Here is a 14,271-nt window from a genome sequence, read left to right as displayed (position 1 = left end):
AAAATAAAATAATAAGAACTATTATAAACAAATAAAATATTCAAGATAATAGACCAAAACAAAAGATAAAGTAGAATAGACAACAGATGAAAACATTGCAGCCAAGAATTATATTTTATAAAAATAATTTTGTAAAAACAAAATCTTGCAAGTCTGAAGAAAGTATATATGTAAAAAAAAAAAAAAAGATATAAACGATCACGAAATGTAACGAGGAAGGTTTAAGTGTGCAGATAATCGATCAAAATCGACCAAAAGTGCCCAACTTCTCCTCTCCACTAATTTCATTTTTGCAATACCAAACTCATAAGAAACCACAAATCAAAACAATAATTCTAATAATTATTTCTTCCTTTACACAAAATAAAACATTAGTCCACTTGTAAACCACAACGTAGCATCTAAAACTTGTGGACACGTTGCTCCAGAAATATACGTTACTCTGACTCTGGTCGTATCATAAACTAAAAGTTGTTTTGACCAACCATATATTGACACATCATGCTTTCTAGAGACTGTAATATAAAGAGTACAGGCTCGTCAAAACGAAAAAAAATACCACGTCACCATACTCAACGAACTTACGTTAGATACGTTCCATTGCCAGGTCACACGCCAGTTGATATTTCAATCACGTTTCTCAATTGTTGTAATCTTGAAAACTTCACATATTCAGATATTCTACACATTTCTCTCTTATTGGTTTCTTTTTAGACCTTTATAAAAATAGTAGTATCAAATCAAATCGAAACGGGTTACATTTGGTTATCCACCTCAAAAAGAAATCCACGTGTGTACACAAGAACATAATTACGTTGTTATATTCATAATTTAAATTTTAGCGTTGGTAGATAAAACTCGATGTTACCAAAAGTATACACTATCTAATTCACAACCAAAAAAAAAAAAAAAATCGTTCACCCTTATATAAAGCTTCTGTTGAATAAGCAGAGTGGAAAAAAGCAAAATCAAACAAACATACAAAAAAAAAACATTTCTTTTTATAACTCTTCTCTAGTCTTCTCCAAATGGAATGGACTAGAGGAAGAATCCTAGGCCGAGGCTCTACAGCCACCGTATACGCCGCCGCAGGTCACAATTCAGATGAAATCCTCGCCGTTAAATCATCTGAGGTTCACCGCTCAGAGTTCTTGCAAAGAGAAGCCAAGATTCTCTCGTCGTTAAGTTCTCCTTACGTGATCGGATACAGAGGATCAGAAACCAAGAGAGAGTCAAACGGTGTCGTTATGTATAATCTTTTGATGGAGTACGCACCGTATGGAACGTTGACCGATGCGGCGGCGAAAGACGGGGGAAGAGTCGACGAGACTCGGGTAGTGAAGTACACGCGCGATATACTAAAAGGATTGGAGTATATACACTCGAAAGGAATCGTGCATTGTGATGTAAAGGGTAGTAACGTGGTTATTTCGGAGAAAGGCGAGGCCAAGATTGCGGATTTTGGTTGTGCGAAACGGGTTGACCCGGTGTTCGAGTCGCCGGTTATGGGAACGCCGGCTTTTATGGCTCCAGAGGTGGCGCGTGGAGAGAAACAGGGGAAGGAGAGTGATATATGGGCGGTTGGTTGTACGATGATAGAGATGGTTACGGGTTCTCCACCGTGGACGAAGGCAGATTCGAGGGAGGATCCGGTTTCGGTTCTTTATCGGGTCGGGTATTCGAGTGAAACTCCGGAGCTTCCTTGTTTGCTTGCGGAAGAAGCAAAAGATTTTTTGGAAAAGTGTTTGAAGAGGGAAGCAAATGAAAGATGGACAGCGACACAACTCCTAAACCATCCTTTTTTGACAACTAAACCAGACATTGAACCAGTTCTGGTTCCCGGTTTGATTTCAAACTCACCGACAAGTGTGACAGATCAAACGTTTTGGAGATCAGTAGAGGAAGAGGAAGAAGAAGAAACAGAGGAAATACAGAAGGATTCGAGAGATCTTGATCGTTTAAGCTTGTGGGGTTGTTACTCGGAGAGGATCGGACGGCTGAAGTGTGTTGGTGGTTTGGATGGGACCAGATGTGATATGGAGGGTGGGGATTGGATTATGGTGAGAGCGAGGTGTGAAGGAACAATGATTAGTGGGTCACAAAAGGAATTGATTATTAGTGAAAATGTATTGGTGGGGGAATTGTAAATTTGATTTGGGGTCATTTTGGGTGAATTGTAGAAAGTTTAGGGGTTGAAATTAGTGAAGATCTCCAATTTAGGGGAGATCAATGTAGCTTTATTAGTCTCCGAATCTTCGATTGATCACATGTATATTATTATAATCACGATATTTATAAACCAAACCCAATTTTTTAAGCTTGGACAAGAGTCGAATACTTGAATTATATGGAGTTTCAACGTTTGTTGGCCTGTTATAGAGAAAATAGTTGAACTATTACATTCGAATCTTAGTATTCCATGTTTTTCACTGTTTCTGTTTTGACTAACGATAGTCTTGGAAATAATATAGATAAATCATAACTTTTCTAATGTCCCAAATGTCAAATTTTCTCAATCATATAACAAATAAATGAACTTGTTAAATCAAATTTGGCATATATTTGAGAGTTATGGGTGATATGATATCAAAATATGTTAGAAAATAGGGCATGGTACCAAATCTAAACTTGTGGGGAAAATGAGAAGTGGAGTAAACAAAGTATTTAAGTGCCAAATCGGCCGAATTGGGTCGTTGGTTTTGGTTGGGCACTTTGTGTTTTTGACAAAACCTAAAGATTCCTTTCGAATCATAAAAGATGATCCGTGTAATATATTCATTTGTGTAATTTGGTAGCTTCGTTAGGCCAATGTGACGATTCATCAAGTCTTTGCTTCCACTTATTAAATGTGTAAAAAGTTGACACACCTCACATAATTAGTTAATCACTATTGGATCTTCTCTTCAGAATGATTTATTTTCATCTATATTTTTTGTTGTCAAATATGCATTTAGAATTGTATTTCAACTTCATTATAGTTCTATATATTGATCAGTCATATATTTGATTTTGTATTATACCCATTTTCTCAAACACAACAATAGATTTCACATAATTGTTGTAACTTGTCTTAAGTTTCATTTTAGAAACTTCCGATCGTTAAAAACATTATAACTACAACAACAATCTTAGTGAAGATAAGGTTAAGTAATGGGAAATAATAGATGAAGATAAGAATACTTTGCTTGCAAGATAAGTTCATGTTTGGAGAGTTATCTTTTTTACTTAGAAGGTGAATAACGAATCTTTTGTTTTATGGTTTTGACTCGTGTTTTGGATAAAGTTGTAACCATAAATAGTATGGGCACTTACTACACGAATGCTTAACTTCAAAGACGATTATATGTCCTGTGTATATTTATCTCTTTGGAAATTGAAGAGTAAATTAACTCATGTATACGTGCCTAATCTAACTTTGGGATCGATCTTGTATATTAAGTTTTTGAGGGTTCAAAAAATATTAAAAATCAATATAACTGGCTTGGTACGATTTTAATTTAGATTGATATCACAATATATCTTTAGTTTCAAATTATTTATTTTGTTCATTTTTTATTTCGTACATCACCTGGTTCGTATAAGAGTTATACAATAAATAAATGATCAGATTCAGATGTGTATTTTAAAACTATCCTTAGAAATTAATTACAAAACATTTTTAAAAAAAAGATCAAAAATCAAATTAGATAATAAATAGAGTAACGAATTTTGTGGCGCAAAAAGGATTGTATTACAAAACTATTAACTACCACAAACCCCAAAAATCTTATTCCCTTGTTAAATCTCTCTATATTGGGAAGTGATAAAGAGGCAACAATGCGAGAGACTTAGTCCGCCACACTCGATAATGATCCATCAAGCTTTAGCTCTCCCTCGTCCTATTCTCACCAGAGGTAAAGTTTCGGTTTTTCAATCTGGGTTTTCGATTCTCAATCTCACTCTACTAAATCGAGTGGCGGGTTTGTTGATTTCGGCTCAATTCGACACATCAATTTGAAAATTGGCCTCTGTTTCAGTAATGCCGTAACATTGTTTGTGACCTAAAGATTCTTCTTTCTGAAATTGACAGGATTTGTGTCTAATGGTGGCGGTATGTTTGTCCATCAATGTCGAACAAAAACCCCTAGGGTTACATTTTGCGCTGCTGATGATCAGATAGCCAGTTCCAAGTCGAACAAGACAAGGTTCAGTTTTTGAGAAATTAGCTCCTTTGTGATAGCTTATGTTAATGTGTGTGTTTAAAGCTGAGATTCTTGAGAAAGTTTCGAACTTTGCATATAGGTTTATGACTCCACATTATGTTTTCTGATGAAAGTTTTATAATCTATGTATCAATGATGTTCCTTAGGAAAGTAGTGGAGCATGTGTGTTTACTCAAAGCAAAAGAGGGTTTATCTGAGGAAGTAGAAAAAGATATGCTTGACTATCTTTACACAACTCAATACCAAATGAGAGGCATTGTTGCTATATCTGTTGGTGAGTGCTTACATATTCTTGCTCCCAATCTAGATAGAAAGTCTCTGTGTGTGTTTATAAAACCAGTCTCTATCTGTTTGTTTTTTACTCGCACAGGTTGTATCGGTGATAGAAACAATGAATATTTCACGCACGCTCTCTACATGCGATTCCAAAAGAAGGAAGACCTTGACAAGTTCTATGAGAACCCTTTCTTCTTGAAAGTTCTCAATGAATATGTTACACCATTCTGCCATGTATGCCTTTACATGTAAACGCCATTTCTCTTGTTAGCTCTGTCTTTGCGTCATCAGCATCATCTTCTTCTTCTCTATTAAGATGTTTTGTTCATGTTGATGTATCAGGGGCTAACTAATGTGGACTATGAATCAGAGGTTGAAGATGACATCCTTGCAATATTTAGAAAGGGGGAGGTATAACCAACTCATTTCATATTCTGAGTTTTTCTTTCACAAATCGTCCATAGCTTTAGACCAAGTGGGATACTACTATCTAGTGTAAACAGACTGAGTTACTTCCCATGGCAGGAGTACAACTATGGCGAAGAGTTTGTTCTTCTGATCACTTTTGCTAAGAGCGCTTCCGAGAAGAACACTAAAGATGCAATGGATTCTTTTGCTCAGCTAACTTCATCTCTTCCATCATTAATTGTCCAGTCCACACAAGGTGCCTATGTTTCTGACATCCATATATAGTCAACCTCAAATTGATCTAATCGCCATTTTAACTTTTCGATGGTCTCAGGTTCAAACTTTAACGGCAGCAGTAAGGAATTCACACATGCAGCAGTAGTTCGATTCCGTTCCTGTAATCACTTTCTCCAAATTCCTAACATATTTTACCATTCCTCTGTTCTCCTCTCACCCAAGCTTGCTTATGTCACTTCCTGCAGTTGATGCCATGGAGATTTTCTTTGAGGGCAGAGAGTATAAAGATGTAAGATCTATCATCAACTTGAACCTTGTAGTTTAACACTTAACGCTATACACAACTTTCCTCATATATGATATAAGTGATATTGATTTATATTTCAGATGTGGCGGTCGCAGTTTGAGCCGTTTATAGAAAAGTCAGAAGCTCTTCATTTCTCAGTGGATCCCGTTGGTACCGACGTCATGTAAAACATTTCAACTCTACATTGGGTTGCAGTGCATTATGAACAAAGTTTTCTCTATGAATCCGAAAACGTGAGTTATTGAGTTTAAAGAAAGCAAAATACATTGATTATTTGCAAATAATAGCTGTTTCCTAACAAGACAAGCCAACAAAAGAAAGATTTTAAGCTCCCATTTTCCAGAGACGTTCCTTAACACCGAGCTTGCAGCAAACATAGACATCATGTGACGCTTGTACTATCTGATCATGAGAGAGGCTACGAGCACCCCAATTACTCATACATAACTCCTTATCTTTCGTCACTCCTTCATGCCCCAAATACACCTTCACAATCGTCTCAAACGAGCTACTCAAGAGCAACGGATGGAGATAGTGCCTTATGTGGACAAGTCTCCAGATATCCAACTGATGGTGGAATCTCTCGAGCTTGTCCTTGTCTTGGCTGTTCCATACGCCGACAAAAGTGATTGTCTGATCTTCCAAGAAACTTCTAAGGACGTCGGGGACGTACTTACAGTGAGACAACTGAATGATGAGACAGCGAGTACCAACACATAGTTGGAGAATATCCGGTGGAGGATCGGAACCACGGGGTGTCCATTGAACGCCAAGTCCGACAACTAGAGGGTGTGATAAGCGAAGACGGCTGACGAAGCGGATACTGTGGATCCATCGACGTATCACTGAGGGAGTATGAGTGACTGTGACGATCAAACGTTCTCCAAAGAAGTCGACGTGGTGTTCTTCGGGTAGAGATGTTGTGGTGGGTAAAAAAGCTCAGCCCATGAACCCAAAATAAACCCGCCCACCAAAAACCTAACTTTAGAAAACTCAGATGGGTTTTTGATATAGTGGGTAAAGCCCAAAAAAACCTGATTGTTCCGAGACTATTCGTGGGTACCCAACTTAGTTTTTATCATTTTTTTAGAGTTTATGTTTAACTGTTAATATACTATTATATGTATGTTATATCTATATTTTGCTTATAAATATATTTTAAATTATATTTATTTTCTGTATTACATATATATTTGATGGGAAAAAGGTTGAATTGCGTTTTTGGCGGGAAAATGTTAAATTGCTTTTTTTGGCGAAAAAATGTTAAATTGCGTTTTTGGCGGAAAAATGTTGAATATCATTTTCGGCGGAAAAATGTTAAATTGCGTTTTTGACCGGAAATGTGAAATCTTTTTGGCGGGAAAATGTTGAATGTCGTTTTGGCGGGAAAATGTTAAATTGCGTTTTTGGCGGGAAAATGTGAAATCATTTTTGGCGGAAAATGTTGAATCGCGTTTTTGGCAGGAAAATGTTGAATTGCGTTTTGGCGGGAAAATGTTGAATTGCGTTTTGGCGGGAAAATTTTGAATGTCGTTTTTGGCGCGAAAATGTTGAATTGCGTTTTGGCGGGAAAATGTTGATTGTCGTTTTTGGCGAGAAAATGTTGAATGTCTTTTTTGTCGGGAAAATGTTGAATGTCTTTTTTGACGTTAAACTGTTAAATCGCGGTTTTGGGGAAAAAATGTGAAAAAAATTTGACAACAAAATGTTGATTCACTTGAAAAATGACTTAGAAAAACCCGTGGGTACCCATAACACAATGAGGTAAACCCATATGGGTTTTATTTATTTGGGTACCCAGCTCATTTTAAACCTGTGTTTTTTTTCCAGAAAAAGTAGATGTATGGGCTTAAATTTTTATGTGGGTTTTGGATACCCAGTGAATTTTAACCCATCATTAACATCTCTATTTTTGGGGATATGGTGCTTTTGGATTCTTTTTCTGATCCTAGCCATTTGATATTATTTGAAAGAGTTACAGAGAAGTGAGAATGAGAGAAGAGCGTAAATAGATATTAATCTTAACGTTCAAGAAAACGTTATCAAAAGAGCAGATTTGAATTTTGAAAAAAGAAAAACACATAAAAAATGAATAAGATTTGATCCAGATATATAGAGGAATATATTGCTGGAATATAGCTAGTTAAGGAGGATTTGTTTGTATTTATTTTGGTGGTAATGTACGTAACAATAATCTCTGATAATCAAACGTTTAAAGTTGAACTGATTTTGCTTATATTTTATCAAGATTTACATAGGGGAACTCATAATAATATTATTTTCATCACTTTTCTCTTTTGCTAAAAAAGACATCTAGTCAGACCCATATTGCGTCAATAAGGCCCAGCTTATCAATAAGATTACAACCAACTATAATCTTAATTTGTCCATTGCAAAATAGAGAATGAAAATAAAGTACAAGACAACGATTACATATAAATTTTGTTTTTTTTCTCTTTACAAAAGAAATTGAAGTTTTTGAAAGGGGAACTCTTCCTTTTTTCATGCTGCAAGCCATGAACACGACGACTCATATTTTATATATCATACTTGAATCTCTAAATGTAATACTATTTATAGTTAGTTTCATACTGATTTTATTTCTCGCATATTCATATCAATCCATCATCTAGAGCATATTGTAATGAGTCATGCAAAGATGTTTGACTCCGGTTTTACGCCGTTCTTTGAGCTTGATCCTGCATGGAGTTAAAAAAAAAAAATATTACCAACATACAACTTTCCTTTAGATCTTAGACATTTTCTTATATATATACCATGCATAATGTCTAAAATCACCAGCTAGCCCATTCCGGATAAGTTAGCATTCTTCTTCTCTTCTCCGATCAAGTATATTTTGGGAGAGATGAGTCGACCAAAGAAACGCATATACATAGATCAGAGGAGAGAATGCTGACTTACCCCTAACCGGTCTAGTTGGTTAGAATTGCAAACCATACATATATACAACTTTTGGAAAACATCTTTGATCCTTAACCGGCCAAGAGGGGTTAATTAGTCAAATAGGTCAATAATGAATTAATAATACATCAATATTCCAAAATCATTAGCAAGAAGATAACGAGTTTTTCTCTCACGCACCCACATGCATATTCTTCTTTAGTACCATGTTTTTATTTTACCTAAAACCATACATGTGTTGTTTTTGAAGCAAGTAGCGAAGGCTGTAAATTGCAACCAAACGTTTTTACCTCTTTAGTGATCACATTTTTAAGATATTAAAATTTAACATTCAAAAATTATGCCAAATATTTGAGAGAGAGAGAGCTCACATACCATGATAATGATGATGAAGTGATGAGTAGCCCGTGAAGCCATTGAAACATAGATGTTTGATACCTCTCTTCATCAGCCCATTTTGTCTGCAGTTTCAAAGCTTCGTTAACATGTAAGTCGCTTGCAAATATACCAAATTACAATTTTGGTTTAAATAACAAATTCAAGAAAGCAAAAGATTTGTTTATTCGTTTGGTTAGGTGTGTGTGAATAAATAATTACAGAGTTATATGATATTGTTATACTGATGAGCATGCTTACGAGCGATGAAGAATGATGATGGAGATAATAAAACAAGAACATACAACTTCCAGGTTCATTGAACCTGGTTGCCTTTTTGCGCACCCACAAAGGCGCTTAAGGAGGGATTAAACAAGAGAGTGGGTCGAAATTTATATATAGACCCGAAATTTTTAATTTCCCTTTCATTTATTTTTAAAAAACAAAATTCATGCAATTACTTTTACTAATCACTACTACTATTATGTATTTTCTCTCGTATTGTATTGTAGATTGTTTTTTCTTTGTCAGAATAATAATTTAAAACTACCGTTAATAATACATATGGAAAAACGTAACTACTTTTTTCATGCGTAGTAGTACTAACTCAAATACGAAGTTCCATACATTAGTCAGGTTATATACTTTTTAGTACCGTATTATTAAAAGTAATAGTAGAAAAGAAAAAGAATCACTTTAAATAGTAAGAATTGTGGAAAGATGACCTACCTACAATACAATCAAGTTCAATCAAATATAACTATACGAAATGGACACGTTGTTTATTTCATTACACCCAACTTGTGTTAGGTCTTTTAGTTAGTGCATGCTTCTCTTTTCTATCTTTTCCAAAGATTGATGTTTCCAGTTGTTTTAGCTAGATTGATGTTACTAGTTATCTAAGTTGTGTATAATTCTTTTCTTACTTAATTCGATCCATTGGACTTTATAATGTCAATCTGTAACACAAATAAGACTTAATGATTTTTGTTTTTTTAAAACAAAAAGTTAGCAGTAGTAGTAGTATCTAGATTTTCTAAAAAAATTCTGTGTTAAGATTTGATTTAAATAAAAATTAAATTTATCGTTGGATTTCTCGATTAAAAGTTTGAAATTCAACAAGAAATATGTTATGCATTAGCGTCTATGACGACGACAAAAAAAATCAAAAAATAAAAAAAATATATATGTCAAATGAAATCAAATATAACAGTAAAAGTAACACTTAAGCCGACAAAGCTTCGTGTAAAAAAGTAGATTACAGTGTCTGTTCAAACCCAGTTTATCACGTGCCCACCAAACCTTACAATTTGCAACTCAATTGGCTTCTTCGGATTCTCTCTTTTTCTTTTTTGTTGATCTCTTTGAATTTCAGCAAAATAAGTAGATTAGAATTTTGATTTACCTTAGAAATAATTTTATTATATTTCTCAATATTGGAATTCCAACGGTGGCTCCGTTTTTATAATTTACTAAATTTAATAAAGTATCCTCTCTAGAAAGTATGTAGGTTTATTTTCACTACTAATCTTTAAAAAGATTGCATCTATTTCATATTGTAACTTTTGAGAAATATATTTTTATTATTTTCTTAAAAAAAGTTAAACATGTTTTTTTCTTAAAATCTTTTTATGTCACAGAATTTTTTAAACATAAACTTCTTTCTATTTATCGTCAATTGATTTTGAGTTGAAAATAATTCATATTGAGTATTCATAATTTCTAAACGTTTTGATATAAAGATCCTTTTATAAACCGAATTAGAGAAACCCTGTAAATCTTCTTCATTGCACAAAATAAGCAGATCCAAGAATTCAATCTAGATCACTTATCACTCGATTTCAGTGTCTACGTATCCTCTATTTCAAATTTCCAAACACTTGTTCTACTCTTACATCTCCGTATAACAACACTACTGGTAAACCAACACAAAACAAAAAAAAATCTACTCGTTTGACCCAAAAAAATATATTTGGGCCCTAAAGTTCAATAACAAAATCGATGCTGACATTATTGTATGTAACAAGGCCCATAGACAATAATTCAAAAATACTCGCAAAGAGATTAGTGTTGTGTTGAATTGAATCACATCCACATACACCCAAAAAAAGCCAAATCACGACTCTGTTTACTCATTATTATCTTCCTCTCTATCATCAATGGCTCCAATCGTACCACTTCACCGTAGTACTCCAAAATCTCCACTTCTCACGAAACAATGCTATTAAACATTTCTTCTTCTCCAATCTCTCATCGAAACCCTCACTTCCTCTCCAATTTCAACAACCCCATCTCTTATTTCCCTCGACGATCCAAAACCCATCTCTCAAAATCTCATTTTTTCCCCAAGTTCACTCCTTTATCCAACCAAAGTCTCAAAAACAGAGTCTTGTTCGGAAACAAGAGGTACCCAGATGGAGAAAGGTTTGATTTTAGATCAAGAGCTATCTCCGGGATTGATTTGGGAAGCTTTGAATCTGTTCTTGAAGCTATTGCTGTTCTCACAACGATCATCGTCGTCCATGAATCAGGTCATTTCCTTGCGGCTTCTCTCCAAGGGATCCATGTGAGTAAATTCGCAATTGGGTTTGGTCCGATTCTAGCTAAGTTCGATTACAACAATGTTGAGTATTCGCTTAGGGCTTTTCCTTTAGGTGGGTTTGTTGGTTTCCCTGATAATGATCCAGATAGTGAGATTCCTATTGACGATGAGAATCTTCTTAAGAACAGACCAACTCTAGATAGATCAATTGTTGTTTCAGCTGGAATTATCGCCAATGTGATCTTTGCTTATGCTATAATCTTTGTTCAAGTGTTATCTGTTGGTTTACCTGTACAAGAAGCGTTTCCTGGTGTTCTTGTTCCTGAAGTTAAGACCTTTTCTGCTGCTTCTCGTGATGGGTTGCTTTCTGGTGATGTAATTCTCGCTGTGGACGGTACTGAGCTGTCTAAAACCGGGCCTGACGCTGTTTCGAAGATTGTTGACATTGTTAAAAGAAACCCGAAGAGTAATGTGGTGTTTAGAATCGAAAGAGGGGGTGAAGATTTCGATATTCGGGTTACACCGGATAAGAACTTTGATGGGACGGGGAAGATCGGTGTTCAGTTGTCTCCAAATGTTAGAATCACTAAGGTGAGACCGAGGAACATTCCGGAAACGTTTAGATTTGTGGGAAGGGAGTTTATGGGGCTATCTTCTAATGTTTTGGACGGTTTAAAACAAACATTCTTTAACTTCTCTCAGACAGCAAGTAAAGTAGCAGGTCCTGTGGCAATTATTGCAGTGGGAGCAGAAGTGGCAAGATCAAATATCGACGGGCTTTACCAATTCGCAGCGTTGCTGAATATCAACCTTGCGGTGATCAATCTCTTGCCGTTACCGGCTCTTGACGGTGGAACATTGGCATTGATATTGTTGGAAGCTGTTAGAGGAGGGAAGAAGCTTCCTGTAGAGGTAGAACAAGGGATAATGTCTTCAGGGATCATGCTTGTGATATTCCTTGGATTGTTTCTCATCGTTAAGGACACACTTAGCCTTGATTTCATCAAAGAAATGTTGTAGTTATCTCTTTGAGGAGGAAGAGAGAAACTTTAGTGTGAAGAGGTTGAGAGTTTAGAACAAATTTGGCTATCCAACACAAAGATGGTGATGAATTTATGGTACATACATATTCATGTAATAGTTCTACTCTTGTTATCCCTTATAAAAGATGTGTTTGTCAAGAAAATCGTCGAAATTGTTGTTTATCAGCAAAACAAGGCATGAACAGAAGGGAAAAAGCTAATGAAACCATGAAAACTCCTCACAAGAACCTAATATTCTCAATGTAACCTCCAAAATCAATATCTCATGAGTTCGCATACCAATCCCACAACGAAATCTAATATCATCGTCGTTACTTCCTTGGATCTCTGTTTTTTTTAACCCCACTTTGTTAAAATGGTAAACGCAAACACTAAACGGTTTATATTTTGACGATTGTAACCGTGGATAAATCCCCATAAGCTTGCCGGTATGAATCTCTTCCTTGGCCCTTACGTACTTCCCAAGTGAATCATCCCACACATCACACGCCATATGCGAAACTCTGAGTTTCTCAGCATCCTCTAGAATCCAAAATCTTACCTCTTCATTGGAATGATTCTCCATACGGATCATATCGCTAGACAAATATAAAAGAGTGGAATAGTATGGTGGCGCGATATGTGATACTTCGTGTGCTTGAATGAATTCCATCTTCTCAGACCTAACATCGAATTTAACTATTATTGACTGTGAAACCCCATAGTATATAGCACCATCTATGCATATCCCTCCATAGACCATGTGATAAGTTTCTCCAGTGGTGTTTTCAATCTTTCTCCACTCTTTTTGTTGAGAACTTAGCGTGAAAACGAAATATTCCTGATCTGTATCTGTTCTATAGCCGTCGAACATCATCACAACCAACAACACTTTGTATTGATCTTCCACTGGATCGTATCCGAGACGTACGTGCATGTAATTTTCGTTGGTAACAACATCGGGCAGTTTTACTATTTGTCTCGTGGTTGGATTACAAACCGCGATCGATGAACCACGTGTGCAACAAACGAATCCGTTGACAGGGGGAGATCTGATGTAGTTGACGAAATTCGAGATCGTCATGTCGTGTCTGGCTATGCCCGGAGAGGATTTTCCGTTGTCGTGATCAGGAGCTGAGTAGATGAAAAGCTTGTCGGAATCCAAGTGTTTGAAAGTGAAAAGGAGACGCGGCCGTGTCTTTGACCTAGTCAGGAACGAGTCAACGAATTCTTTACTGCGGATGATTGAGAACCAGAGCTTTGATACGGATTGGAATCGGATATGGATTTGGTCGGAAGGATCGATAGTATCTCGAAGGTGAGATCAAAAGAGATGGTTTTTGTGGAGTTTCCGGAGTGATCTAGGTTACGTGGGGGAGAAGATTTTGATTTTTTCACAACGGAAGATCTAACTAGAAGAAAAGCTTCTTTCAAACAATTTTCTTTATATAGGAAAACTCTTGAACAGTCTAAACTCTAAAGATTCGACTTCAGTTGAACAGTTGTGTAGATCACTCAATTAATCACCAATAACCATAAAGCTTCTCCGCTATCTAGATCTTGAATCTCATCAATAGCTCCTAAACCTAGGATTAAGCTAAAGTATATATTGTAAGATAGTGAAATTCTCCTTGAGGAGATAGCTTTGCATTGCACTCAATATATACACGGTTTAGCAACGATCTTTCCTAGATTCTAGGTACATGAGATATTAACAAAGTCTAACAAAGTCTTATCTAAACTTGTAACAAACATATCGAGACGAAATATTGAATGGAATATTCTATCTCCTAATATATATAGGTACCATAAAGATAAGGTCAACACAATGGGCTGAAGTTAAAAACATAAGTTTAAGATTTCGGATTTTAAGAATAATAAAGCCCATGAAATAAAATATATGATAGTTTTCAAATCCTTTTGTAATTAGAGGCCCAAAATGTTATTAATCTCTTCAAATCTCTAATATATTAGGTCCGA

The 14,271-nt window shown here is 35.6% G+C and overlaps 5 protein-coding genes, 2 long non-coding RNA genes and 1 pseudogene across 13 annotated transcripts; 4 read left to right on the top strand and 4 right to left on the bottom strand.

Moving 5' to 3' along the window:
- Positions 1-868: 868 nt before the first annotated feature.
- On the top strand, positions 869-2,407 carry MAPKKK17 (mitogen-activated protein kinase kinase kinase 17). Its single transcript, NM_128810.2, has one exon. The coding sequence runs from the start codon at positions 1,029-1,031 to the stop codon at positions 2,145-2,147; it is 1,119 nt and encodes a 372-aa protein (NP_180810.1). The 5' UTR covers positions 869-1,028; the 3' UTR covers positions 2,148-2,407.
- Positions 2,408-3,730: 1,323 nt separating this feature from the next.
- Positions 3,731-5,724, top strand: AT2G32500 (Stress responsive alpha-beta barrel domain protein). 2 transcript variants are annotated; one of them, NM_128809.6, is made up of 9 exons: positions 3,731-3,893; positions 4,070-4,184; positions 4,349-4,476; positions 4,573-4,712; positions 4,821-4,889; positions 5,004-5,142; positions 5,221-5,283; positions 5,369-5,412; positions 5,511-5,724. In NM_128809.6, the coding sequence occupies exons 1-9, from the start codon at positions 3,848-3,850 to the stop codon at positions 5,595-5,597; spliced, it is 831 nt and encodes a 276-aa protein (NP_180809.2). In that variant the 5' UTR covers positions 3,731-3,847; the 3' UTR covers positions 5,598-5,724. The 2 variants fall into 2 exon arrangements, with proteins under 2 accessions (NP_180809.2, NP_001318337.1); NM_001336399.1 differs by having other exon boundaries at positions 5,004-5,283.
- A 14-nt stretch (positions 5,725-5,738) lies between these two features.
- Positions 5,739-6,341, bottom strand: AT2G32490 (annotated as a pseudogene). The gene has a single exon.
- Positions 6,342-7,647: 1,306 nt separating this feature from the next.
- On the bottom strand, positions 7,648-9,111 carry AT2G32487 (uncharacterized protein). 4 transcript variants are annotated; one of them, NM_001336396.1, is made up of 4 exons: positions 8,989-9,081; positions 8,728-8,813; positions 8,533-8,615; positions 7,791-8,422 (listed from the first exon to the last, which is right to left on the bottom strand). In NM_001336396.1, the coding sequence occupies exons 1-3, from the start codon at positions 9,045-9,047 to the stop codon at positions 8,551-8,553; spliced, it is 210 nt and encodes a 69-aa protein (NP_001318336.1). In that variant the 5' UTR covers positions 9,048-9,081; the 3' UTR covers positions 7,791-8,422; positions 8,533-8,550. The 4 variants fall into 4 exon arrangements, with proteins under 4 accessions (NP_001324541.1, NP_001318336.1, NP_001077994.2 ...); NM_001336397.1 differs by lacking the exon at positions 8,533-8,615 and having other exon boundaries at positions 7,648-8,129; positions 8,950-9,111; NM_001084525.2 differs by lacking the exon at positions 8,533-8,615 and having other exon boundaries at positions 7,791-8,129; positions 8,989-9,083.
- A 1,779-nt stretch (positions 9,112-10,890) lies between these two features.
- AT2G08525 lies at positions 10,891-11,139 on the bottom strand. The gene has a single exon (NR_140360.1). It is a non-coding gene; the product is annotated as an other RNA (long non-coding RNA).
- ARASP (chloroplastic membrane metallo proteases) lies at positions 10,891-12,451 on the top strand. 2 transcript variants are annotated; one of them, NM_201853.2, is made up of 2 exons: positions 10,891-11,860; positions 11,972-12,451. In NM_201853.2, the coding sequence occupies exons 1-2, from the start codon at positions 10,946-10,948 to the stop codon at positions 12,287-12,289; spliced, it is 1,233 nt and encodes a 410-aa protein (NP_973582.1). In that variant the 5' UTR covers positions 10,891-10,945; the 3' UTR covers positions 12,290-12,451. The 2 variants fall into 2 exon arrangements, with proteins under 2 accessions (NP_973582.1, NP_565745.1); NM_128807.1 differs by having other exon boundaries at positions 10,895-12,451.
- AT2G32470 (F-box associated ubiquitination effector family protein) lies at positions 12,074-13,796 on the bottom strand. Its single transcript, NM_128806.2, has one exon. The coding sequence runs from the start codon at positions 13,373-13,375 to the stop codon at positions 12,509-12,511; it is 867 nt and encodes a 288-aa protein (NP_180806.1). The 5' UTR covers positions 13,376-13,796; the 3' UTR covers positions 12,074-12,508.
- AT2G08520 lies at positions 13,227-13,437 on the top strand. The gene has a single exon (NR_140359.1). It is a non-coding gene; the product is annotated as an other RNA (long non-coding RNA).
- Positions 13,797-14,271: the final 475 nt, after the last annotated feature.

This window comes from Arabidopsis thaliana, chromosome 2 (assembly GCF_000001735.4).
Source record: "Arabidopsis thaliana chromosome 2, partial sequence".
Classification (NCBI taxonomy): Eukaryota; Viridiplantae; Streptophyta; class Magnoliopsida; order Brassicales; family Brassicaceae; genus Arabidopsis; species Arabidopsis thaliana.
The sequence above is the reverse complement of the archived record's forward strand: the minus strand, read 5'-3'. Positions and strand labels throughout refer to the sequence as shown.

Bases quoted from the DNA above. Each gene is read 5' to 3' on its own strand.
- MAPKKK17 (NM_128810.2), top strand. From the start codon at position 1,029: ATGGAATGGACTAGAGGAAGAATCCTAGGCCGAGGCTCTACAGCCACC.
- AT2G32500 (NM_128809.6), top strand. From the start codon at position 3,848: ATGATCCATCAAGCTTTAGCTCTCCCTCGTCCTATTCTCACCAGAG. The intron at 4,185-4,348 runs GTTCAGTTTTTG...GATGTTCCTTAG, and splicing joins TCCAAGTCGAACAAGACAAG to GAAAGTAGTGGAGCATGTGT. The intron at 5,284-5,368 runs GTAATCACTTTC...CACTTCCTGCAG, and splicing joins AGTAGTTCGATTCCGTTCCT to TTGATGCCATGGAGATTTTC.
- AT2G32487 (NM_001336397.1), bottom strand. From the start codon at position 9,030: ATGTTCTTGTTTTATTATCTCCATCATCATTCTTCATCGCTCGTAAGC. The intron at 8,814-8,949 runs GTAATTATTTAT...TTGAAACTGCAG, and splicing joins TAACAATATCATATAACTCT to ACAAAATGGGCTGATGAAGA. The intron at 8,130-8,727 runs GTATGTGAGCTC...AACTCCATGCAG, and splicing joins ACTTCATCATCATTATCATG to GATCAAGCTCAAAGAACGGC.
- ARASP (NM_128807.1), top strand. From the start codon at position 10,946: ATGCTATTAAACATTTCTTCTTCTCCAATCTCTCATCGAAACCCTCAC.
- AT2G32470 (NM_128806.2), bottom strand. From the start codon at position 13,375: ATGACGATCTCGAATTTCGTCAACTACATCAGATCTCCCCCTGTCAAC.